General features: G+C 33.0%; 1 protein-coding gene, 1 long non-coding RNA gene and 1 pseudogene across 2 annotated transcripts; 1 reads left to right on the top strand and 2 right to left on the bottom strand.

Moving 5' to 3' along the window:
- Positions 1–1,610: 1,610 nt before the first annotated feature.
- On the bottom strand, positions 1,611–4,427 carry LOC111389534 (annotated as a pseudogene).
- Positions 4,428–17,432: 13,005 nt separating this feature from the next.
- On the top strand, positions 17,433–19,378 carry LOC111389545. Its single transcript, XR_002701746.1, has 3 exons — positions 17,433–17,484; positions 17,872–17,932; positions 19,199–19,378. It is a non-coding gene; the product is annotated as an uncharacterized LOC111389545 (long non-coding RNA).
- A 3,141-nt stretch (positions 19,379–22,519) lies between these two features.
- LOC111389533 (ethylene-responsive transcription factor ERF019-like) lies at positions 22,520–22,955 on the bottom strand. Its single transcript, XM_023014464.1, has 2 exons — positions 22,678–22,955; positions 22,520–22,619 (listed from the first exon to the last, which is right to left on the bottom strand). Exons 1-2 carry the CDS (start codon positions 22,953–22,955, stop codon positions 22,520–22,522), a joined length of 378 nt encoding a protein of 125 aa, XP_022870232.1.
- Positions 22,956–26,449: the final 3,494 nt, after the last annotated feature.

The raw sequence follows: 26,449 nt of genomic DNA, 5'->3' as shown, positions 1-26,449 counted from the left end.
CCCCCCCCCCCCTTTTTTTTTTTTTTTTTTTTTAATTTTTTTTGGAGAATAGAGTTGAGCTGAAGGTTCCACCTATAATGTAAAAGGGCCCATGTTCGTTATCACATGAAGAAAGTGAGCATTAACTCATGAGGTGCACCAAGTCCAATAAACTAAAACCCTATTAATATTAGCACAAGTTATTAGAAATCTAGTACCAATTCCTACTGAGATGGTTGGTTTTTAAGGCCTCAAAACCAGTTGACAACTATGGTCTGTCTCCATGAATTATAGCTCTTCCTATAAGATGTCTTGCACTTACATGGCCTTCGAGGTTGGCCTTCTTGTTTACTACCAACCAGAAACTTACCGCTGATTAGAACTTATGATAAGACCTACATATTCAATACACTTCTTAGTGTTGGGACCGAGGGGTTGTAAAGAATGAAGTTAATGACGCCATATAAAGTATTAAGGATTGGAACAATATAATAAATATATAAAGGTGTAAAGTAAAGAAGAAAAAAAGAGGAATTAACACGGAGGTAATATATATTATTAATTGACAATGTGGAGAGAATACAACGCCACAACAATATTGGCTTCTTCTAAACTGAAAGAGGAGTCATATATTTATAGTACATGAGTCAAACCCTAAAAATAGGCAAAAGATGGAAATTATTGAAAACAAGTAAAGGAAAAGGGAAAAACGGGTTACACGGCACAAGACAAAATTTCCTTTCCTTTTTCACTGGGTTCCAATTGGTTCTTTCCAAAACCAAGGCCAATATGCAATCTTCCAAATCTTTGACCAAATTTTGAGGCATATAATTAACACTTAGTTGGGGTGGCTCCATATAGACTTTTGTAGTGAAAAAGTTGTTTCACCCTTCTCCCATCCTTACCGCGCTTGAAACCTTCTAGCTCTCTCTACATTACATACAAAACAAAGAGATACAAGAAAAGCAAATAGCAGAGTTCATGTTTTTTAACATTTTCTTTGTCATTTTTTTGCTGTAAGGCAGTAATAATGTAGGTCTTGGAAGAGGTCAAGAAGATGCAGTTGTGCAGGGAGTCAGTGAAAGAAGAAGAGAAATTGAGCCAGCTATGTATATTTTTAGAGAGAGTCTCATTGACTATGGCAACAAAAATAATCCATCTTATGTTGCTAGAAGCCAGCTATTTTCCTTGTGGCATTGATTTTAGTGGTGAACGACTGATTTTCTAGTGGTTATACTATGGTTGATACAAATTTTACAATTGGTTAAAAACTTAGATTGTTGGGATTTAGTTGCAATGAACAACCCTAGATCCTTAACACCAATCACTTTTATTATTTCTTTTTTCGTAAAAATAAGAAAAAATAATAATAAGCCTTGTTGTTCAAGATCCCCAATTACTGGATTGGCAAAATGAAAAGAATAGTTGTTTCAATTGGAATTCCAGATATTCAATTTCAAGTATCCCATATCAGAAATGAAATAAATATAACTAAAAAATTACATACGTAAATCAAATAAAACCAATAAACATTAATTTCATCTGCTAAATGCAAATCCAAATTCACTAGAAAACCAAACAAAATGAAGAATATGAAACTCTATGGACAAAAAGGTCTACCTAAGTGAGTCCTATGACTTGGGACAAAAAGACTTAGAGAATTTATCTTCCACAACTTTATCAACGTCGTGCACAAATACATCAGTTTCACCCTATCTTTTTTATTCCTGGCCATAAATCCAACAGTGTATATGGCACTCATTCGTCCAGGAGCCCCATCAAAGTATCACGTTGGGACATCCACTATGATCAAATCTCATTCTATGTCATACATTTCACTAGGCAATCCCTTTTGTAAAACGCGCTTGCCTGCTTATAACCGAGTTTCAAGTGGTGATACTTACTTGAAATCGTAAAATTGAGGTTGAATTACTTTGCTTTTAAATCTCAAAAATTTGCATTTTCGTGTACTCCAATGGTCCCAATCCTGATCACAATGGAAGGGGATTATTATCAACAATCTAAGTGCCATTTTCATGAGATTTCATCCCAAAAGTGTGGTTCTTGGGGCTTTCCAACTTTGGTGTGAAATTACATCTGAATTTTTTTCACTATTTTCTATGCCATCATATTTTATATCTGTCTTCCACAGCATCATCAATGGAAGTTATGTATGAGTTAAAAGGAGGTTGCAAGAAGTCATAGGCTTGAATTCCAAATTCAACCCACTCCTTCCAACCATTTTACTAACTTGTGGGTCGGGTCATCTCACATGGGTGACCCACGACCCGTATTTTTCTAACACCTTTAGAGCAAGTTTGCATTTTGAAAATCATGGATCTTCCAAAACTTTACATTCTTTTCTCATGCCAATCTCCATTATTTCATCAACTTGAGTTACTGTTGTATCTTATGTAACATGATATGACTCTAAGGTTGGTAGTCGCTTCTTGATTTGCTCGACCCAGGACTTGTCTTCTTTGAGGAAAACTGTTCGTCCCCCGTGGTTGAGTCCTGTCCACATGAAACTGTCATGGCCTAGGCCAAAGACTAAGAAGTTACATGGTGGCTTTTTCTCGAGTGAGTAATTGCCCTTCTTCGACCCTTACTACCAACCTGAATTAGTAGAATTTGAAAAAGGTACAATACTCGTAAAGAGACAGAGATTCCCTTAAAAGTTTTTTGTGGGTTATGTTTACGGTTGCACACTGAACTAGATAATATGCTAAAGAAGGAAATATTTTCGTGCAGGTTGGAATCAAAGAAAGTGTGGAACAATCTTTTAAATCAAAGATATTGCAGAATTCACGGGTTGAATTGCTGATTTTGATGAAGGGTTATGCCGGGGAGATGAGACATTCAATCTAAGTATCAAGAGCGGAAGGAAGAGAAAGAAAAAATAAATCAGAATGATCCAAAGTGAAAGTTCAAGGAACGTTCTACAACCACTTGAAAATTCACGAAGAACGTTATGTTACGTCAAATTCAATTTTTTAGATATTGCCAAGTTTACGTTCCAAACAATTTATTATTCGACCTCACTGCGGAATTGACTAATCAAAGCAACATGTCACTTTAATTAATTGTCTAGGTGATTAAACATACGGTCCAGCTAATTCCTATGTTGAACTGCCGGTTTGCGTAAAGTAAATAACATAATACGAAACACAACTCACGATATGATGACGGAGAAATCCCAATGTGGGTAAAACTCCGGGACCAAGCCAGTAAGTTCCACTATACCAATTCAGTCAGTACAAGTTCTGTCAAACTCCGTACCCAATCAGACTCGCTGTTCCAGTCTCACGATCTACTGCAGTAGACACTACTAGTCTCCTGCTAGCTTCCCAATCTACCACCTGTAGCCCAGTCTACTATTCAATACAGCCTCCTAGTCTTTAGTTGATTGTATCACCAAGTGGAATTCCAAGAACCTTCTGTTCTTGTCCAGTTCCTGCGCTTGTCGTCCACCTCCCTCAATCTTCCTTTGAGAGAGTCTCTTCCTCAACAGATGAAGAAGTACCGATGTTTTGTCTTCACAAACATGATGTTTTTCCCAAAATATTGGCTGTCGGATCACAAGAATAAGATTGATGAAATCTCCAGTTGGTTGTGTTCTTGGATCTCTTCACAATGATATGAAAGTGTTCAAATATGAAAGCACAATGAAGCAACCTCCTTATTTTTATTTACGACCTTTATATTTATAGTTGGGGCAATTTGGAGTCCTAGGCCATGTCAAACTTTCCAGAAATCGCAAATACGAAGCGAGCGACGTCCATTCTGCTTCTTCTCGCTCGAGCGACAAGTGAGGGAAGAGCGAGCGATGTCCATTCTGCTTCTTCTCGCTCGAGCGCTAACAAGGTGAATAGCTAGCTAACTTTCGACTTCATGTTCTTTATTTTAACCTAACACTTAAACCTTAGTCCCTACCACACAACTTTGATAAATTGCATCCTAAGTCCCTGGCTTTTATAATATTTTACAATCGAGTCCCTGACTTTTACAAATTTACAGTTTAGATGAAGCAACCTCCTTATTTTTATTTACGACCTTTATATTTATAGTTGGGGCAATTTGGAGTCCTAGGCCATGTCAAACTTTCCAGAAATCGCAAATACGATTTTCCATATAACACTGTTGCTCGAGCGACAAGTGAGGGAAGAGCGAGCGACGTCCATTCTGCTTCTTCTCGCTCGAGCGCTGACAAGGTGAATAGCTAGCGAACTTTCGACTTCATGTTCTTTATTTTAACCTAACACTTAAACCTTAGTCCCTACCACACAACTTTGATAAATTGCATCCTAAGTCCCTGGCTTTTATAATATTTTACAATCGAGTCCCTGACTTTTACAAATTTACAGTTTAGTCCTTTTGTCCACAGAATCGTCAATTACACCTTTAGACCTAACACTAAGATTGATGGGGTATTGTGATTTTGCTCTCATATTTCCTTTTTCTGTCGTGATTTTCAGCGAATATTTTGGGCTTGCAATTCTTGGGGGTATAGCAAGAATTGAAGAAGTTAGAGACTATCAGTTTTTGTTATTTTTTCCTTTGGATTGAAGCAAGATGGTCCCAAAATTGCTTGCTTTTGTGTGTGTGTATGTGTGTGTGTGTGTGTGTGTGTGTGTTTTCTAAATTTCATGATAGAAAATAAGTAGATTACAAATATAAATTGATAATGTCTTTCTTTCTTTGAAGTAAAGTATTAGATGAATTGAAATTGTAATGGAAGAAGAAAGTTTATTGATCAGTGAAAAACGTTTACAAGCCAATGTGTTATAAATAGAAGAAATTCTAACTAACTAACTAGATGTACAAACTAATATATTGTGGACACGTGGAATCAACTAACAAACTGTCAAACTAATCAAACTAATTAAGCTCAACTCCAACTTAGCTCCAGCTTGATGAGTCCAGCAGATTGCTTCTGTTACTTCCCCTCAAGATGGACTATGTAGGTTAATGACAGTCATCTTGAATAGTAAGGAAATAAGAGAGAAGCTAGTAATGCTTTTGTAAAAACATCAGCTAGTTGATGCTGGGTTCGAATAGGCAGCAACTTGATAAAACCATCAGTGACTTTGTCATGCACAAAATGACAATCGATCTCTATGTTTTTGGTACGTTCGTGGAAAATTGGATTAGATGCAATATGAATAGCCGCCTGGTTATCGCAGAAAATCAAAGCAGGTGCTGATGTGGAAATCTTGAAATCATGAAGCAGTTGGTTGAGCCAAACCAGCTCACTAGTTATGGACGCGAATGCACGGTATTCTGCCTCAGCTGAAGATCTAGATATGGTAGTCTGTTTCTTTGCTTTCCATGAAATCAAAGAATCTCCAATGAACACATAAAATCCAGTAATAGACTTCTTCGAATCAAGACAAGCTCCCCAATCCACATCTGTAAAAGCTCTGAACTGAAAGGAACATTGTACTGGAAATTAAAGTCCTTGGCCTGGATTAGATTTGATATACCATAAGAGATGGTGAGCTGCATCCAAATGTGGTTGTCTAGGTTGAGACACAAACTGACTTAACTTGTGGACTGCAAATGTGATATTCGGCCTTGAGATGGTTAAGTATAACAAGCGCCAAATAAGTCTTCTATATGGTGATGCATCATCAAGAAGTCCTCCCTCAAAGGAACTGAGACAAATTTTGGGATCCATGGGCAATGTAGAAGGCTTACAAGCTAGAAATGCCGTTGCGATAGGAAGATGCCTTTTGTGACCGAGCAGTCTCCAATCCTAAAAAGTATTTTAATTGTCCAAGATCCTTTAATTTGAATTAACCATGCAAGAATGTTTTCAGAGATTCAATTGCCTGTTGATCACACCCGGTAATAATGATATCATCCACGTATACAAGTAGAGCAACAAAGGTTTTGCCAGACCCTTTTGTGAACAAAGAGTAATCAGACTTTGATTGATGAAAACCATGATGAGTGAGTGAATTTGAGAACTTGAAAAACCATTGTCGTGAAGCTTGCTTCAAGCCGTATATGGATTTGTGAAGCTTACACACCAATTGCTCCCCCTGTTTACCAAGATTGGCCTGCTTATTGTACCCCATTGGTAAATCCACGTAAATTTCTTCGAATAGATCCCCATTGAAAAAGGCATTGTTAACATCTAACTAAGTGATATGCCATTTATTTGCTGCTGCTATTGCTAACAGAACTTTGACAGTCACTAGTTTGGCATCAGGAGAAAATGTCTCAATAAAATCCAACCCTTCTTGTTGAGTATACCCCTTTGTCACCAAACGGGCTTTGTATCGATCTATAGTGCCATCTGATTTATACTTGATCTTGTAAACCCACTTGCAGCCTATAGAATGTTTTCCTTTGGGCAAAGTTGTAACAGACCAAGTTTTGTTTAATTCCATGGCTTCTAGTTCAGATGCCATAGCATCTCGCCAATGTTCGAACTTCATAGCTTGGTGGTAAAATTGAGGCTCAAAGTTAGAAGATATAGAGAGGAGGTAATGTTTATGTGTAGGAGAAATGATTTGTAAGAGATGTGATTTGAAAGAGGATAAGGGGAGTTGTTAGACCTTTGTGGTGAATTTGTTAAGAGATTACAATGGTAGTCTCTAAGGTATGATGGGGGGTTGCTGATCCTAGATGAGCGTCTGACATTAGTGCATTCCAATGGTTGGCTACTATTGTGAGATAAATGTGGCTTTGATTCATGGGAGTCATTTGCAGTATCATTTATAACTGCAATGGGTAGTGTACCAGATGAATGGTAGCTGGGTGTATCAAAAGGAGATTTTGGTAAAACAATGTTAGGAAATGGATTAATGATGTCTGAGTTTTGGGAAATGGAATGGATAGGAAAAACTTGTTCATGAAATATAACATCTCTGGAGATTATAAAGGTTTTCGACACAATATCATAAAGTCTATATCCCTTTATTCGTGGGAGATAACCAAGGAAGATACAAGCCTTAGTTCTGGGATGGAATTTTGATCTTTGGGATGGTAGAGTAGAGGCAAAACACAAACAACCAAACACTCTAGGTATAGAGTAGTCAACTGGGGAATTGTATAGCATAGAAAAAGGGGATTTGTTTTGTAGTATGGATAAAGGTGTTCGGTTAATGAGAAATGTATTGGTAAGGAAACATTCTCCCCAAAATTGAATAGGAACTTGAGATTGAAAATATAATGCTCTAGCAACATTAAGGATGTATTGATGTTTTCATTCAACAACCGAGTATTGTTCGGGCCTCTCCACGCAAGAAAATTGGTGGATAACTCCCTTTGAATTGAAGAATTCAACAAATTGTAATTCTGGAGCATTGTCTGATCTAAACTTCTTGATGGTCATTTGAAACTAAGTTTCAATCATTTTGACGAACCTGGGAATGATGCATTTGTCATCTGACTTATGTTGCAAAAGATAGACCCAAGTGAAATTAGATGAACTGAAATTGTAATGGAAGAAGAAAGTTTATTGATCAGTGAAAAACGTTTACAAGACAATGTGTTTTAAATAGAAGAAATTCTAACTAACTAACTAGCTGGACAAACCACTACATTGTGGACACGTGAAATCAACTAACAAACTGTCAAACTAATCAAACTAATTCAGCTCAACTCCAGCTTGATAAGTCTAGTAGATTGCTTATGTTATAAAGCTTTTAATTAATGTGGTTCAACGTAGCATCGATTCGTGATCTTACAACTAAGAATTCTACACTATTCTTTTATAGCATCTTTATAACCCAACAAAACTAAGAGAAAACAACCCCTTGCTAAGTAAGGTAGGCACTTCAACAACTCAGCTATTGCCAACAAAATGGCAAAGGGAAAAAAATGATATTTACAGATAATAAAAGAGAGTGAAAAAAAGGAGGTAATAAAATAGATATGAAAGGAGAAATTGCAAAAATAGTGCGTCATAAGAGACCTATGTGCAAAGACCACACTAATTCATTTCGTCGCTCCATATTAAGAGTTAACATTACTCTGATCCAGCCACACTCAATCTAATAACTCATCGAGCATTCTCATCGATACCAGAAGTGGAAGATAGGACTTGAAAAGATGAGTGGTCCACGAAGGATCTTAGTGAATAAGGCTGACCGAACCATTCCCTCATGACAAGTTTGTGTTGAAGAGGTTGTTCGAACCTTTCTCAGAAGACTTATAATAAATACTAACTCGAAACACTTTCGAAAATGGAAGTAATTAATTCTCACAAGTGTAAGAGCAACTAGATTAAAAGAAACCTCTTTTAGAAGAATGGATCTTTCAAGGCATACCTATTATAACCCAATTTTTCTTAGTCAAAAATCAAAGGTTGACTAGTCAAAGTCAACGCCAATAAGGACTTAAGTTGAACAAATGATTTTCATGGGACTTAGATTGTAATTTGGAGTACTTGAGGGCAAGAAATGATATGATAAATGAATCCAAGGATTTAGTTTTTATTATGGGAAAATGAAAGGACTAAATGTTATATTAAATTGGAGAAGAGGGACTTATTTTGCAAATTTGAGTTGTGGCCCATTAAAAACTCATTTCTTTCCAATTCATTTACACAAATATATACACAGAGAGAGAGGAAATGGCACTGTCTGGAAAAATCGAGAAGAGAGGAAGAGGAGAAAAAAAAGAAAAAGGAAAGAAGAAGAAGAAGAAGAAGAAGAAAGACGTGGCCTTTCTTTCTAAGCTTCGGGTTTTCCTTAGTTCTTCTCATCTTCAAGAGTGTTGAAGAAAGTGGAAATTTGAGATGAAGAATGAATTGGATAGAAAAAAAAGGGCAGAAAGAAGGAGAAAAAGAGAAAGAAAAGAGGAGAGAAAGAAGAAAAGGAATGAAAGGAAAAAGAGGTAGTGGCTATTCCAATTTCATTTTCAATTTGTCTAATTTCTTTAAACGATATGGTATGTTTTATGCTTAAATTTTTAGAGTTTTGATTTTATTTGTTTAATTTTCAGATTTTAAGGAAGGAATATATTTGTTTTCAAGTCAATATTTTTGAATTGGAGATGCTATTTACACTAAGGTAAGAAATACCAATTTTGGGCAAAATCCTAGAACTTTCATTTGGGCTTTTGAATGAGTTTAGCTAACGGGAAAATTTGTAAGGATGAAATACTCATTTGAAGGCATGAATTTATGGATCAAGATGGGAAATTAAATTGGTTAAATTATGATTATTAATTTTACTAGTTTGAAAGAAGGAATTATTTTTATGTTTGGAGTGAAGATTATTGTAATCGATTAGCTATTAAGAAATGCACTAGAATGTGGAATTAGCATGAAGTGATTAAAGGAAATTGGGGAAAATATTATTCAAGTATCGAGAAGGCAAGTTTTAGTATTCAATTACTAGTATTAAGAAATACTTAGTATGGAAGTTGTTAAATTAGTTATTTTATATCGTATGTCAGGTGGTAACGTGAAAGCTAGGCAAGGCTGGTAAAATTGAACCAGATTGCTATTCATTGATCTGTGAGTGAAAAATCTACGTTTTCAAAAAGAAGATTTCCTTTTTATTTTATAGAAGCATGTTAATTACATGAAATGCCTTATTTTAGAGAATTAGTAAATGAGCATGATTGCTTTGAAATTATCATTAAATAATTGATGTGATTATCTTACTCTAGTGTACCGAGGGGCTACGGCCATGTACTAGAGTCATGTATTTAACTTCTATAGACTGAAGGGCTACGACCATGTATAAGGATGATTATGTTGTTTCCATCTTATACACTGAGGGGCTACAGTCGTGTACTAGAGTTATGTATCTAACCCTTATACACTGAGGGGCTACAGCCGTTTATAAGGGTAACTCTTATCCACTGAGGGGCTACGGTCGTGTGTAAGGGTACCTATTATACACTGAGGGGGTACAGCCGTGTATAAGGATGATTATATATTTTTTAATCTTGTAAACTGAGGGGCTACGACCGTGTACAGAGTGTTGATCAGACGGCTTATGTGCATATAATTTTATAGCTTTCATATCATCAGTAGATGATTACACGTAGTATATTTTGATGTGAATTTTAAGTATTGACCGGATTATTAGCTTTCAGCTTACATTTTCCCATTTACAGTTCAGCTTATGAATTTCAGATTATGATTTTAGCTTAGTGAATTTGTCTAATGTTCTCACTCATCTTGTATTAATTATTATCATATTTCTTTTATATATCAGCTTGAGTCTAATTTATGATTTAGCACCAGAATTTTGAGTTTATACGATGTTATGATACAGACATCAAGAATAATGAGTACATTAAGGTAAATGCAGCTGTACGTATGTATGACTAGATTATAGAATTCAGTTATTCAGTTCTAAGAATAAAGCTTTCAATTTATAGTATTGAGCAACAACAATATTTTATAGATTTTCATGGGTACCAAAATTTGTTATACTTTACAGTTATTTATCTCGAATAAAGGACAAAGAATCTTATGATGCAGTCATGTTTTAGTTTTAAAGGTTTTATCAGATTTCAGAATTCTCAAAGTTTTAATAGAGCAAGAATTTGAAGAAAATATGCATAAATGGAAAAAAGTTTACTTATTTGCAAATTATCCACTCATTGAGCTATTAGCTCATATTTCTTTTACCCTTTTTCCTTATCAGACAGATAGCAGCCGAGTTGAGCAGTTTTGGAGCTTGTCGATCCACCAAATTGAGCCATGCTTCGTAGGTTGTATGACTTTATTATATTACACAGTATATGTTTCTTTGGGGTACATGCAATTATGTTAGAAATGTTATCATTAGTTCACTACAAATTTGATATCTTTAGTACATTTGAGGACTTTCGATTGTATAGCAAGTAAATATCAAATTGCCAGCATTTCATTTGAGTAGTTTGGATTTTGAGGGACTGGTGTACCTTTTTTAAATATTATATGTATTGATTTGAGAAAATTGGGTAATGATCAGGTGGTTTTAGCCCATATTTTAGAGGTGACTCTATCAAAAAAATTAAAAAAATATTTCACAATCAAAGAAAGTCAAAGTTACCTTTGTGGCAGGTCCGACATTTATGTTGGTATCTACCATCGCAGTACGACATGTGTCGGGTCCATTAAGGTGATTTGGGACGGGTAGTGTCAATTGGTATCAGAGCAGGTTCAGTAATTGTTAAACTCGAGTAACTGGCGTGGTGGCAGAACTCATAGGCTCCAATGTGGTATTTGAAACTCATATTATCCCTGATTATGAAGATATGACAGTTAAGAAACTAGAAGGATCATTATTGATTTGAGCATAATACATATGAGGATGTTATTTGGGAATTATTCGATGGTAAGGAGGGTTGTTAGAGTTGTCATGTTGGTACTATGTTATATTTTCTCTAATATATTAATAATTGGGCTATATATCTAACAGACAGTTAATCAAAGAGTAGAACTTTTCTCAGTAGTGGAATGCACAATCACATAATTGAGATTTATTGAGTTATGAGTATCTTTTATAACTATTAGAAGGAATGTCTTATGGATGCCTGGGATGATAAGTATTGTCTAATGTTGATTTATGTATTGTTGGTGATATTACAAGGTGAAACCTTGCTTGCTTTGTAAATGTAAATAATTGAGGCACTATGAGAATTATTGTGGGAAATTGTGATCATATTTAGTATATGAAAGCAAATGCATGTATTAGAAAGTCAAGATGTGGAGATATAGTAAGGAATCTTGTTCATGACAGAAATAATGAAACCATATGAAATGTTGATTCACGACGAAAATAATGTTATTAAATATGTTTTACTATTGCGATTTTGAGTAAATTAATGTGACTGTGGCCCTTTTTTTTGTTGATTCAAGGACAAGTATCTAGGTTTGTACTTCAACTACTATTGAAGGAAAAAGGACTGGAGTTTATGTTGATATGTGTGTATTTAGTGGGTGACGTGAATAAGAAATAGCGTAAAGTTGAAGAACGGGAGAAAACTGGCATGATTAAATGTTGAGATTATACAGTATCATGATATCCAATGTTACAAGGTTTTATGATTCTGAATGGCATTGTGAATAGTAGTGCACTAAATTTATAATTAGTGGTACGTCAAAATAATATGGGGATGATATATTTAGATTACAAAGTGAAATACCCTTCCCATGACCATAATTGGGATTATTGTGTTAGATTAAAAATTGATTGAGACGACATGTTAAATTGTAATTATAAGTTGAATTCTATGAGTTTTGTGTTGCTATTGGATTACTATATCTGCAATTATAATTTTGGATTTCATGAATTGAGAATTTCATTCTCATCGAAGTGATATGATAAGAAATTCATGGATGATAGGTTACCTTATTGTCGAGACTAGGAAAGAATGATCATTTTAGATATGAAGGTAACTTTAGCTAAGGTTATTTCCTTGTAATTTATTTATAGATATTTGAAGATCAGTAAGGATTTGGAAAGATACCGTGTTATCGAAATCATGGTATCCTAGTTGTGGGAAATAAGTTTAGTGGTCAAGATGATATTTAGTAAGGAAGGAAAAATAAAATCTTGGTGTTAATATCTTAGTTCCTCATTTGAGCAAAGAAAGAGACAGAGAATAAGGAACAGAGAAGCAATCATATTCAAATTTCTTACTCTATTTTTCGGCGTTCGCAATTAGGTTATGTGAATAAGAAGTAATTGAAAAAGAAAAGAGAGTGATTAGCATATTTCATGTATATTCATGTATGACTTGCAGAATGGAATGAGACTATGGAAAAGAGAAAAAGTAAAGAATGACAGAGTTGAAATTTATGGTAATTGACAAATTAGCATACCGAATGTTGATGGTACATTTTTGTGAAAATCACTTGATAGTTATAAAGAGCATTATTTTTGTGATCCTAAGGAAATAGGATAATCAAATGTTTGAAGTTATACACTATGATCATAAATGACAAGGTCACGTGATATGGTGAATAGCAAGTGAAGAAATGTTATAGTTACCCTATAGCTAAATAATTTGATGAGATATTTGGATTATTAATTAATTTTGTCAAAGTCATTTGTGGATTATTATATTATATTACATGCAATTTAGAAGCTTCAAGCTAAATTTGGAAGTTAAGGTGAATTTAATGGATTTTTAGTAGCGTAAAGTTTGGGTTATTTTCGATTGTATTTTTGGATCTCACGAATAAAGTATTCCATTCTTATCGAGATCTATATGTTGTGGAACATATGGAGGATATGTTGGATAGTTTAAAGTCTAAGATTATCATCACATGTAAATTTTATTCAATTGTGGAATGATAACTTTAGGTTGTAATCTTAATTGAAGGTCTTTGTGCATTATACAAGAAGGCTTATGTATTGGTGATAATTTAATGCCCTTTTTATGGAATAAGAGTTTAGAATTATCATGGATTAAATGTTATTATTGTATCTTCATAGAAAGAAAGAGCACCAAAATCGTGTGGGTTTCGAAATGTCAAAAGTTTTGCTATCATATTGCATTATGATGAAATATGTACTCACGTATCTAAAGTGGATGAGGGCTTGATTTATGATAATAGATTATGTAAGGTTTAGAAAGTATTCTGAGATAAATGATGAATTATGGATTATATTATAGATTGTTAAAGAAACATCTATATTTATCTATCATCAGAGTTTAAGGTATATTTTTATTAGAAATGGTGGAAATTGAAGTTATGTATATATTATCATTGGGTGATATAGAATGAAAGGAAAAGAATCCCATATTGAGTTATTTCAATTGTTGTTGGGGATAACTAGAACTTTAGAAAATCGTGAACAATTGAAATTTTGCATGTATTATTAATTTAGAATCGGAATAGTTATGCTAAAATATTTTTATTCTGGGTTCCAATTACAGGAGACATATGGTATTTAGATCATTTTTGACAAGATCAGTAAAGGTTAAAGATTTAATTCAAACAATATAGTCATGTTATGAGGTAGATTTATAAAATTATATTTAGATAATATTATTATTAATATGGTGGAGTTTGAGTATCTATTTTTAGCCTAGTTATGGGAAGTTATAACTAAATTACAGTGTACAGCTTCTTTTAATAGAATGTAAGAAGACAAGTCGACAAAAAGGCTAGCAACTATAGTTTGTTAATTAAAGGGGACATTGGATTATTTTTTAATTTCATGGAATCAACATATGAGAACTAGATACAAGTTACGATGTTTAAGGTTATACTTAGATAGTGAAATATTCTAAGGACAATTATTGTGATGACATTGGTGAAAGAATGTTGTTCGGTCTTAGTATGTAACCATTGTTATATATATATATAAAGGAGTTGATTAGAGAATAGTTCAAATCATGACATGAGATAAAGTTTTGAAGAATATGAAAAGTAGTATTTTGAATTTCAAATTGTGAAATAGCTAATTTTTTCTAAGATTTGGTAAAATGAAAAGCTGAGCATATCATAGATTGATCTGTGAATTGTTATTTGAAATTTGGATCAATTGTTTAATGATGGAGTTTACAATGGGTTTATCTAGTATTTAAGAATGTATTATCTATTTCTAAGGCTTGGTGAATAGATATCAGATCTAACTTATGCTTTAAGATTACCAGTGAAGTTAAAGAGAGCTCAACTTAGGAAAAATCCAAATAAAGATGAAACATATGAAATAACGAATTATGTCTAGTTCAAGATTGCCAAAAAAATCATTCATCGTTTGCGTTTTATGCCTTTATGTGTTCGAATTCTAGTTCTCTAAATTTCGAGGACGAAATTCTTTTAAGGAGGTAAGATTGTTACAACCCAATTTTTCTTAGTCAAAAATCAAAGGTTGACTAGTCAAAGTCAAAGCCAATAAGGATTTAAGTTGAACAAATAATTTTCATGGGACTTAGATTGTAATTTGGAGTACTTGAGGGATAGAAATGATATGATAAATGAATCCAAGGATTTAGTTTTTATTATGGGAAAATGAAAGGACTAAATGTTATATTAAATTGGAGAAGAGGGACTTATTTTGCAAATTTGAGTTGTGCCCCATTAAAAACCCATTTCTTTCCAATTCATTTACACAAATATATACACAGAGAGAGAGGAAACGGCATTGTCTAGAAAAATCTAGAAGAGACGAAGAGAGAAAAAAAAGAAAAAAAAAAGAAAAAGGAAAGAAATAGAAGAAGAAGAAGAAGAAGAAGAAGAAGAAAGAGGTGGCCGTTCTTTCTAAGTTTCTGGTTTTTCTTAGTTCTTCTCATCTTCTGAGTTTATACGATGTTATGATACATACATCAAGAATAATGAGTACATTAAGGTAAATGCAGCTCTACGTATGTATGACCAGATTATAGAATTCAGTTATTCAGTTCTAAGAATAAAGCTTTCAGTTTATAGTATTAAGTAACAACAATATTTCATAAATTTTCATGGGTACCAAAATTTGTTATACTTTACAGTTATTTATCTCGAATAAAGAACAAAGAATCTTATGATGCAGTCATGTTTTAGTTTTAAAGGTTTTATCAGATTTCAGAATTCTCAAAGTTTTAATAGAGCAAGAATTTTAAGAAAATATGCATAAATGAAAAAAGTTTACTTATTTGCAAATTATCCACTCACTGAGCTATTAGCTCATATTTCTTTTACCCTTTTTCCTTATCAGATAGATAGCAGCCAAGTTGAGCAGTTTTGGAGCCTATCGATCCACCAAATTGAGCCATGCTTCATAGGTTGTATGACTTTATTAGATTACACAGTACATGTTTCTTTGGGATACATGCAGTTATGATAGAAAATGTTATCATTGGTTCTCTACATATTTGATATCTTTAATACATTTGAGGACTTTCGGTTGTATAGCAAGTAAATATTGAATTGCCAGCATTTCATTTGAGTAGTTTGGATTTTGAGGGATTGATGTACCTTGTTTTATATTCACTAAGGTAAGAAATACCAATTTTGGGCAAAATCCTAGAATTTTCATTTGGGTTTTTGAATGAGTTTAGTTAACGGGAAAAATTTTAAGGATGAAATACTATTTGAAGGCATGAATTTATTGCTCAAAATGGGAAATTAAATTGGTTAAATTATGATTATTAATTTTACTAGTTTGAAAGAAGGAATTATTTTTATGTTTGGAGTGAAGATTATTGTAATGAATTAGTTATTAAGAAATAGACCAGAATGTGGAATTAGCTTGAAGTGATTAAAGGAAATTGGAGAAAATATTATTCAAGTATCGAGAAGTCAAGTTTTAGTATTCGATTACTAGTATTAAGAAATACTAAGTATGGAAGTTGTTAAATTAGTTATTTTATATCCTATTTCAGGTGGTAACGTGAAAGCTGGGCAAGATTGGTAAAATTGAACCAGATTGCTATTCATAGATCTGTGAGTGGAAAATCTACGTTTTCAAAAAGAAGATTTCCTTTTTATTTTATAGAAGCATGTTAATTACATGAAATGCCTTATTTTCGAGAATTAGTAAATGAGCATGATTGTTTTGAAATTATCATTAAATAATTGATGTGATTATCTTACTCTAGTGCGCCGAGGGGTTGCGGCTGTGTACTAGAGTCATGTATTTAACTCCTATAGACTGAGGGGCTAACGTGAAAGCTGGGCAAGATTGGTAAAATTGAACCAGATTGCTATTCATAGATCTGTGAGTGGAAAATCTACGTTTTCAAAAAGAAGATTTCCTTTTTATTTTATAGAAGCATGTTAATTACATGAAATGCCTTATTTTCGAGAATTAGTAAATGAGCATGATTGTTTTGAAATTATCATTAAATAATTGATGTGATTATCTTACTCTAGTGCGCCGAGGGGTTGCGGCTGTGTACTAGAGTCATGTATTTAACTCCTATAGACTGAGGGGCTACGGCCGTGTACTAGAGTTATGTATATAACTCCTATACACTGAAGGGTTATAGTCATGTATAAGGGTAACTCTTATCCATTGAGGGGCTACGGCTGTGTATAAGGGTACCTATTATACACTGAGGGGCTATAGCCGTGTATAAGGATGATTATGTTTTTTTCATCTTATACACTGAGGGGCTACGACCGTGTACAGAGTGTTGATCCGATGGTTTATGTGCATATGATTTTATAGTTTTCAGATCATCAGTAGATGATTACATGGAGTATATTTTGATGTGAATTTTAAGTATAGAGTGGATTATTAGCTTTCAGCTTACATTTTCCCATTTACAGTTCAGCTTGTGGATTTCAGATTATGATTTTAGCTTATTGAATTTGTCTAATGTTCTCACTCATCTTGTATTAATTATTATTATATTTCTTTTATATATCAGCTTGAGTCTAATTTATGATTTAGCACCAGAATTTTGAGTTTATACGATGTTATGATACATACATCAAGAATAATGAGTACATTAAGGTAAATGCAGCTCTACGTATGTATGACCAGATTATAGAATTCAGTTATTCAGTTCTAAGAATAAAGCTTTCAGTTTATAGTATTAAGTAACAACAATATTTCATAGATTTTTTCAAGTCAATGTTTTTGAATTGGAGATGCTATTTACACTAAGGTAAGAAATACCAATTTTGGGCAAAATCCTAGAATTTTCATTTGGGTTTTTGAATGAGTTTAGTTAACGGGAAAAATTTTAAGGATGAAATACTATTTGAAGGCATGAATTTATTGCTCAAAATGGGAAATTAAATTGGTTAAATTATGATTATTAATTTTACTAGTTTGAAAGAAGGAATTATTTTTATGTTTGGAGTGAAGATTATTGTAATGAATTAGTTATTAAGAAATAGACCAGAATGTGGAATTAGCTTGAAGTGATTAAAGGAAATTGGAGAAAATATTATTCAAGTATCGAGAAGTCAAGTTTTAGTATTCGATTACTAGTATTAAGAAATACTAAGTATGGAAGTTGTTAAATTAGTTATTTTATATCCTATTTCAGGTGGTAACGTGAAAGCTGGGCAAGATTGGTAAAATTGAACCAGATTGCTATTCATAGATCTGTGAGTGGAAAATCTACGTTTTCAAAAAGAAGATTTCCTTTTTATTTTATAGAAGCATGTTAATTACATGAAATGCCTTATTTTCGAGAATTAGTAAATGAGCATGATTGTTTTGAAATTATCATTAAATAATTGATGTGATTATCTTACTCTAGTGCGCCGAGGGGTTGCGGCTGTGTACTAGAGTCATGTATTTAACTCCTATAGACTGAGGGGCTATGACCGTTTATAAGGGCCAAAAAAAAGTCCCCCCACAATGACTGGACATGGCTGGGATGGTCTCTATAGTTCAGAAGGAAATTGGACTACTCGTCTCCAAGTCCCATCGCATCCTTCTCTATCATGACCGTTTATAAGGATGATTATGTTATTTCCATCTTGTACACTGAGGGGCTACGGCCGTGTACTAGAGTTATGTATATAACTCCTATACACTGAAGGGTTATAGTCATGTATAAGGGTAACTCTTATCCATTGAGGGGCTACGGCTGTGTATAAGGGTACCTATTATACACTGAGGGGCTATAGCCGTGTATAAGGATGATTATGTTTTTTTCATCTTATACACTGAGGGGCTACGACCGTGTACAGAGTGTTGATCCGATGGTTTATGTGCATATGATTTTATAGTTTTCAGATCATCAGTAGATGATTACATGGAGTATATTTTGATGTGAATTTTAAGTATAGAGTGGATTATTAGCTTTCAGCTTACATTTTCCCATTTACAGTTCAGCTTGTGGATTTCAGATTATGATTTTAGCTTATTGAATTTGTCTAATGTTCTCACTCATCTTGTATTAATTATTATTATATTTCTTTTATATATCAGCTTGAGTCTAATTTATGATTTAGCACCAGAATTTTGAGTTTATACGATGTTATGATACATACATCAAGAATAATGAGTACATTAAGGTAAATGCAGCTCTACGTATGTATGACCAGATTATAGAATTCAGTTATTCAGTTCTAAGAATAAAGCTTTCAGTTTATAGTATTAAGTAACAACAATATTTCATAGATTTTCATGGGTACCAAAATTTGTTATACTTTACAGTTATTTATCTCGAATAAAGAACAAAGAATCTTATGATGCAGTCATGTTTTAGTTTTAAAGGTTTTATCAGATTTCAGAATTCTCAAAGTTTTAATAGAGCAAGAATTTTAAGAAAATATGCATAAATGAAAAAAGTTTACTTATTTGCAAATTATCCACTCACTGAGCTATTAGCTCATATTTCTTTTACCCTTTTTCCTTATCAGACAGATAGCAGCCAAGTTGAGCAGTTTTGGAGCCTATCGATCCACCAAATTGAGCCATGCTTCATAGGTTGTATGACTTTATTAGATTACACAGTACATGTTTCTTTGGGATACATGCAGTTATGTTAGAAAATGTTATCATTGGTTCTCTACATATTTGATATCTTTAATACATTTGAGGACTTTCGATTGTATAGCAAGTAAATATCAAATTGCCAGCATTTCATTTGAGTAGTTTGGATTTTGAGGGACTGGTGTACCTTTTTAAATATTATATGTATTGATTTGAGAAAATTGGGTAATGATCAGGTGGTTTTAGCCCATATTTTAGAGGTGACTCTATCAAAAAAATTAAAAAAATATTTCACAATCAAAGAAAGTCAAAGTTACCTTTGTGGCAGGTCCGACATTTATGTTGGTATCTACCATCGCAGTACGACACGTGTCGGGTCCATTAAGGTGATTTGGGACGGGTAGTGTCAATTGGTATCAGAGCAGGTTCAGTAATTGTTAAACTCGAGTAACTGGCGTGGTGGCAGAACTCATAGGCTCCAATGTGGTATTTGAAACTCATATTATCCCTGATTATGAAGATATGACAGTTAAGAAACTAGAAGGATCATTATTGATTTGAGCATAATACATATGAGGATGTTATTTGGGAATTATTCGATGGTAAGGAGGGTTGTTAGAGTTGTCATGTTGGTACTATGTTATATTTTCTCTAATATATTAATAATTGGGCTATATATCTAACAGACAGTTAATCAAAGAGTAGAACTTTTCTCAGTAGTGGAATGCACAATCACATAATTGAGATTTATTGAGTTATGAGTATCTTTTATAACTATTAGAAGGAATGTCTTATGGATGCCTGGGATGATAAGTATTGTCTAATGTTGATTTATGTATTGTTGGTGATATTACAAGGTGAAACCTTGCTTGCTTTGTAAATGTAAATAATTGAGGCACTATGAGAATTATTGTGGGAAATTGTGATCATATTTAGTATATGAAAGCAAATGCATGTATTAGAAAGTCAAGATGTGGAGATATAGTAGGGGCAAGAAAATCTCTCCAAATTGCAATTGACTAATGAGATACTTATCAATGCTGAATGTTTCGATGTCAAAATCTTGATGAATTGTGAAGTTTAAGTATCATAATTTTAAGGTGAAATGGTGGTCGGTCCAATTCGAGATAAGATATAATTTAACATGATATTAAAACAAATAAAGATACTTCCACTAAATTATAAAAATCTCGATGTCAAGTGCATGACGATCACTCGTAATAAAATTTAAATAAATTCTTCATAGCATTTAAATTTTTAGATGAAATTGTTGAATTTTGAGGATTACTTGACAAAGATTTTGATAAAAATTAATAAAATTGTGTGGTTAAAAAAGCTGATAAAAATTACGAATTTAATGAAATATGTTATTAAAATTGAAGTTTGACTATTTTAAGAGTTTTGATAACTCTTCTTCTTCTCGTGCTCCTCCTTTTCCTAACCATTTTTTTTTTTTAAATATCAAAGGAGCACTCAATCTCTTTTTATTATATTTTAATTTGTGCATATTATTTACATGGTTCTTCGACTATGAATTTGTCAAAGAAGCACTCAATTTTTTTTTTAATTATATTTTCAATTTGTGCGAATTATTTACATGGTTCTTTGACTATGAATAAGAAGCATTAATTGGATGTGTTTTTGCATCACTCCCTACGTAATCAAAATTGGTAGGATTAGATGGATTAATCTGACGACACAAAATCAAAGTTGAAATGGTCAGACCGAAAACAACGTTAGTTAAGGTCGGTGGTGCGGAAATTGGACCATAAGAAGAAGAACAATCATGCTATATAGATATAATGATTGATATAATGTCACGTGAAAAATGATCATTGAACTGTTTAAAACACAATCAACTTTACAATCAATCACATTTTTTCAACACTTATTATCTCAACCATTATGTCATCTAATTTTTGGCAAAGTAGCATTATTCTAAAAATATCATATGTACGAGCGAACCATGCATGTTTCAAAATAAAAAAAGACGCTTCTCTTTCTTTCTTCTCCGGCACCTCACCATCAGGATCCATATTGATGTTAAATTTACGCTGAATTTTTTTTTTTTTTTTGATTTGAAACTGCAACCACAGGAATTCATCTTCATTTACTTCTTTTTTGAGAAATCTGATGATATTTTCAGTCTCTACCATGCGGGTTTGTGATTCATATATGAGTTATAATACTCTTTTGTGCTATGATAACGATGTAACAACTTTAATTCGATTTATTTATTTATTTATTTATTATTATTATTTTTTTACTCAAAGTATGAATTCATGTAGAATATTCGTTAGTGTTATTATGTTGAGATCTAGAGGGGATATGTAAGTAAATGCTAACAGTAACGAATGCACATTGACTTATGTGGTTAAAAGCATGCACCATGTTTGTTCTGAAGCACGTCTTTCAAGGGCAATTTTAGAATGTTTTTGGGTAATTAGTACAAAACGTTCCTACCTTTCATGATTTTTGTGGAAAACATTTATACATTTCGTTTTTTGCGCATTTCATCCCTACCTTTACATTTTCTTGTGAAAAACATCATTTTCATCATTTTTCTCAATAAAAAGTTATAAAATGACTAATATACACTTCTACTTAAATTAAAAAAAATAAAGAACTAATTGCAATCATAGTTCCAATTTTTAAAAAATTTCAAAAGAGATGGAGGTGGAGAATTTATTTATTTATTTATTTGGAACTACGATTGCATTTAGTTCTTTATTTAAATAGAAGGGTATATTAGTTATTTTATAGCTTTTTATTGAGAAAATTGATGGAAATGATGTTTGGCACAAAAAAAAAAGTAAAGATAGGGATGAAATGTGCAAAAAAAAAGGTAGAAACGTTTTCCACAAAAATCATGAAAGGTGGAAACGTTTTGTACTAATTACCCAATCTTTTTGCACGAACCAGTATCAGTGTTTGCATAATTAATTCGATTAATACAGAAAAGTAAAGGTGACATCTGAGTGAAGCTGTTAAACAAGTGGAAGGAGAATTTTTCTTTTCCTTTCCTTCCCTTGACTATATAGCCCCTTTTTTTATAGGGATTAAAATCTAGATTATAATTTAAGTTAAAGTTAACTATTAATTTCAACAGCTCACAACTTTCTAACCACATTTTTGATCAACTTTTGTCAAAATTTATTAAAAATCTTATTTCAATCACCCAAAAGGGACATAATATTTATATTATTATGGCTCGCTGGTCTGCAGGTTTTAAACTTGAGTCTAATTTGTCAACTTCGACGTTCTTTAATGCCATTTTTATGTGTAACCGCAAGTAAACCTTTCAGGTGCAATGAAGTTACTGGAGGCACTATTGTATTCTCTCTGACTCTGAGAAAACAAATATTTCTATCACCAAAAGTAACCTTCATTCGGAGAACCGATCTACAGATCCTCTTCAAATGAAATGCTCAAAGCTTCACCTTCTCTAGACTGATCATTCCCCTCCCATGATGTTTCACAATACTTATTTATATTCGTGTTGTTCTTTGAAGATAATTGAGCGTCCATGGCCATGCCAGCATCTGAGGCCACATTCTGCATCGACCTAGGTGACAATCCTGTCAGAGGGGTAACATTGAAGGGAAGTTGAGTTTTTTGGGTTGATGAAGTTCCTCGTAGACAATAAAATGCAACATCGTGTGCTATTGTTGCAGCTTCAGGCATTGAATAAGAGCCTAACCAGAGAAGTTCTTGTTGGGTTTATGTCCAAAATTAGGAAAAAAATTTGTTCCCTTACTTTCATGTGAAAAAAATTATTACTTTATTTTCACGTGATTTTATTGGAAGTATATTATTTCCTTATTCCACATTATTTTCATATTTATGATATAGTAGTACCTATAAATAGTAGCCCCTTCTTTCAGTTTAGGTAAAATAAAAAAACCAAATATCTGATCAAGTTTTGAAAAAAATAAGCATAATAATGTTAAGGCATTATTGGATGAATTAAAGAAGCTCTATCTAGTTATGTCTTTGCCTAACAAGCTGTTTATAGAAATTTTTTGGCTTTATGACAAACCCCTCTAAGGATATGGAGGATAATCTTAACACCTTAAATAAGTTGGTCCAAGATATCATCAATGCAGTTGATGAAATTTTCGAGGAATATAAGGTTGTTGTGTTATTTAACGCTATTCCTGAGACTTATATGGAAGTCGAAGATGCCATAAAATATGACAGAGATACCCTTACACCTAAAATAGTTATAAACTTTTTAAGAAGTAAGGAACTTGAACTCAAAACTGAAAGAGGTAATGGTGACCTAAAAACCTATTTGTTAGAGGGAGGACCCTAAGTAAGTATAATAGTACTCAGGAAAATCAAGAGTAATCATGGAAACAATCATAAAAAGAAATTCAAAAGTAGGGGCAGGTCAAAATCAAAGACAAGAAATAAAAAATGCTATGGGTGTGGAAAGAATGGACATTTTATCAAAGATTGTTATAAGAAAAAAAATGAACAGAAAGGAAAAGGTATACATGAAGAAAATGTCGTAGAACTAGCAGATCCTATTAGTGTTGATGTATATGCTGTGAAATGATATCCGATCCTAACTCTGTAAATGTTGCGGATCAAGGAAATCAGATCCAAGAATAGAACTTGGACTCTAGTTGTACCTTCCACATGACCTTTAAGAAAAGTTGGCCAGAAGGTTTTAAGAAAATTAATGAAGGAGAAGTTGTGATGGGGAATAACATAGCCAGCACAGTTGTGTGAATTGGAAATGTAACATTGAAATATGATAATGTATATATCTATACCCTTGAAAGGGTTAGTTATGTTCCCAAATTAAACAGAAGTTTGATTTCAAAAGGGAACCTAGATGATATCGGTCTATAGGGTTGGATTGGACGTTGCCTATTAAAGGTGATAAAAGGCTCTTGTTATCTCTAAAAAAATGGAATTTATGTGATCAAGGCTAGTACAGTGGTTGATCACATTGTTGAATCCTCCTGTACTGAACTTGATGTCACTCTAAAGTGGTGCAAGAGATTAGCTCATATGGGTGAAAAAACTTAATATCCTTCATAAGAAGAGTGTTTTTGGAAAAGATTCTATATCCAAAGTGCCTTTTTTTGTGAAAATTGCACTTAAGGAGGAAATAGATTTTTTTTGTCTGTGATTGATGATTACTCTAGAAAGGTTTGGGTTTATCCGTTGAAACAGAAATCTGAAACTTTTGAGAAGTTTAAACCTTGGAAAATCCTTATGGAAAATCAAACTAGGAAAAGGATTAAGATACTTAGGATTGATAATGACCTAGAGTTTGGTAGTAAGGAGTTTGATCAGTTTTGCAATAATACAGGGATTAAGAGACATAGGACAATTTCCTATACTCCTCAACAGAATAGAGTTGTTGAGAGGATGAATAGGACCCTGTTAGATAAGGTTAGATTCATTCTTATTGGTTCAGGTGTTCCTAAGGTCTTATGGGGTGAAGCTTTGATGACAGTTTTATATATTGTTAATAGAACTCCTTCAAGCTCTCTGTAAAACAAAACATCTGAACAGCAGTGGACTGGAAATATTCCAAATTATTTCCATTTCAAAATTTTTGGATGTGCTGCCTATTCCCATCAAAGTGTAGGTAAATTAGAATCCTGGGCCCAAAAATGTGAATTAAGACTTGGACTTTAATTCATAAAATTGCAAGTAAGACACTTGTTGATTGCAAGTAGATATTTAGTGTTAAGGAGGAAAATACTAAAAAGATGCCTATAAGATTTAAGGTTAAGACTTGTTGCTAAGGGGTTTACACAAAAAGAAGGGATAGATTATAATGAAATTTTTTTCTCATGTGATTAAGTATACTACTATTAGAGTTATACTTGCTCTTGTTGTTCATTATATGATTTTGAATTTGTACAAATGGATGTAAAGACTGCTTTTTTGCATTGTGACCTAGATGAAGTGATTTATCTGAGACAACCACCTAGTTTTATTGATAAATCTACACCTAATCATGTTTGTTTGCTAAAAAGATCTTTATATGGTTTGAAGCAATCACCAAGATAGTGGTACAAAAGGTTTGATAACTTTGTATCTACTGTTGATTTCATAAGAAGTAAATTTGATCCTTTTCTTTATTTTAAAAGAGGTGATAAAAATGCTAATATTGCTTTTATAATTCTATATGTGGATGATATATTGTTGATTGGATGGAAAACGTATGATATTGATGAGATAAAAAGGTCTTTAATTGTTGAATTTGAAATGAAAGATCTAAGTCATGCTAAGAAGATTTTAGGGATGGAAATAACAAGAAAAAGGCATAACAGGTCGCTAAGTTTAAAGCAAACTACATATGTAGAGAAAATGTTGAACATTGATACTAGTTAATTTTGGTTTTGTGCAAGCATTGAACTTGGTGACAACTGGAAGTTATGGGAAGCTAACATTCCATGAGAATGTAATATATATTTGGTATGCTTCTTGTATGTCCACTGGCATCAAGGTAGATATCTATTGGGTTGTGATGCCAGGTCGAATCCAATACTTAGGCGATGATGAAATGGCATTCAGCCCAGACAGATTTAATAATTGCCCAATAACTTCATTGAGATGGCCCACAACATGAACCAATAATCAACCTGATATTTTAGTTGCTCTGGACCTTTGGATTCACATCAGATCAATGGTTGGTTCCTAATCCCCTTTTGAGCTTTCGCCACCAGAAGAAACCATTGGATTAAAAATCGACACCAAAGAAACCATCCAAAGATACACTTTCAAGGCACTTAGAATGAATCACTCAGGATTACATCACATGAGCCTTTCGATCTATACATTTGTTCATTCAAGAACACATTACTCAAGCAATATACAGACACTCAAGATGCATATTCGATTGAGAAGGGTTGAAAGGTTTTCTGAAAGAGAAAGAGGCGAGAGAACTTCAAGAGTCAGAGAAAAAGTGAACGAATTCCAATAATAATACAAACCCTAGGCAAATGAACGATCATATAAGAAGTCAATAGAAATTCACCCATCCAACAATTATTAAGGTTGACATATGGCATCATCTTATGTATCAAGCCCACTAAAGAAATTGCATTTCATAAAACACGTTTTTGTAATGATGCAAATGGGGTCAACAATAAATCATCTATCTGGTCAAAGCTTCAACCAATAGTCCAGTCAGCAGCCTAATTATCATT

This window comes from Olea europaea, unplaced genomic scaffold (genome assembly GCF_002742605.1).
Source record: "Olea europaea var. sylvestris unplaced genomic scaffold, O_europaea_v1 scaffold6, whole genome shotgun sequence".
NCBI lineage: Eukaryota > Viridiplantae > Streptophyta > Magnoliopsida > Lamiales > Oleaceae > Olea > Olea europaea.
The sequence above is the reverse complement of the archived record's forward strand: the minus strand, read 5'-3'. Positions and strand labels throughout refer to the sequence as shown.

Excerpts from the sequence above, each read along its gene's own strand:
- LOC111389533 (XM_023014464.1), bottom strand. The coding sequence starts at position 22,955 with ATGCCTGAAGCTGCAACAATAGCACACGATGTTGCATTTTATTGTCTA. Across the intron at positions 22,620-22,677 it reads ATTTCATTTGAAGAGGATCT|AGTCAGAGAGAATACAATAG; the intron begins GTAGATCGGTTC and ends TTGTTTTCTCAG.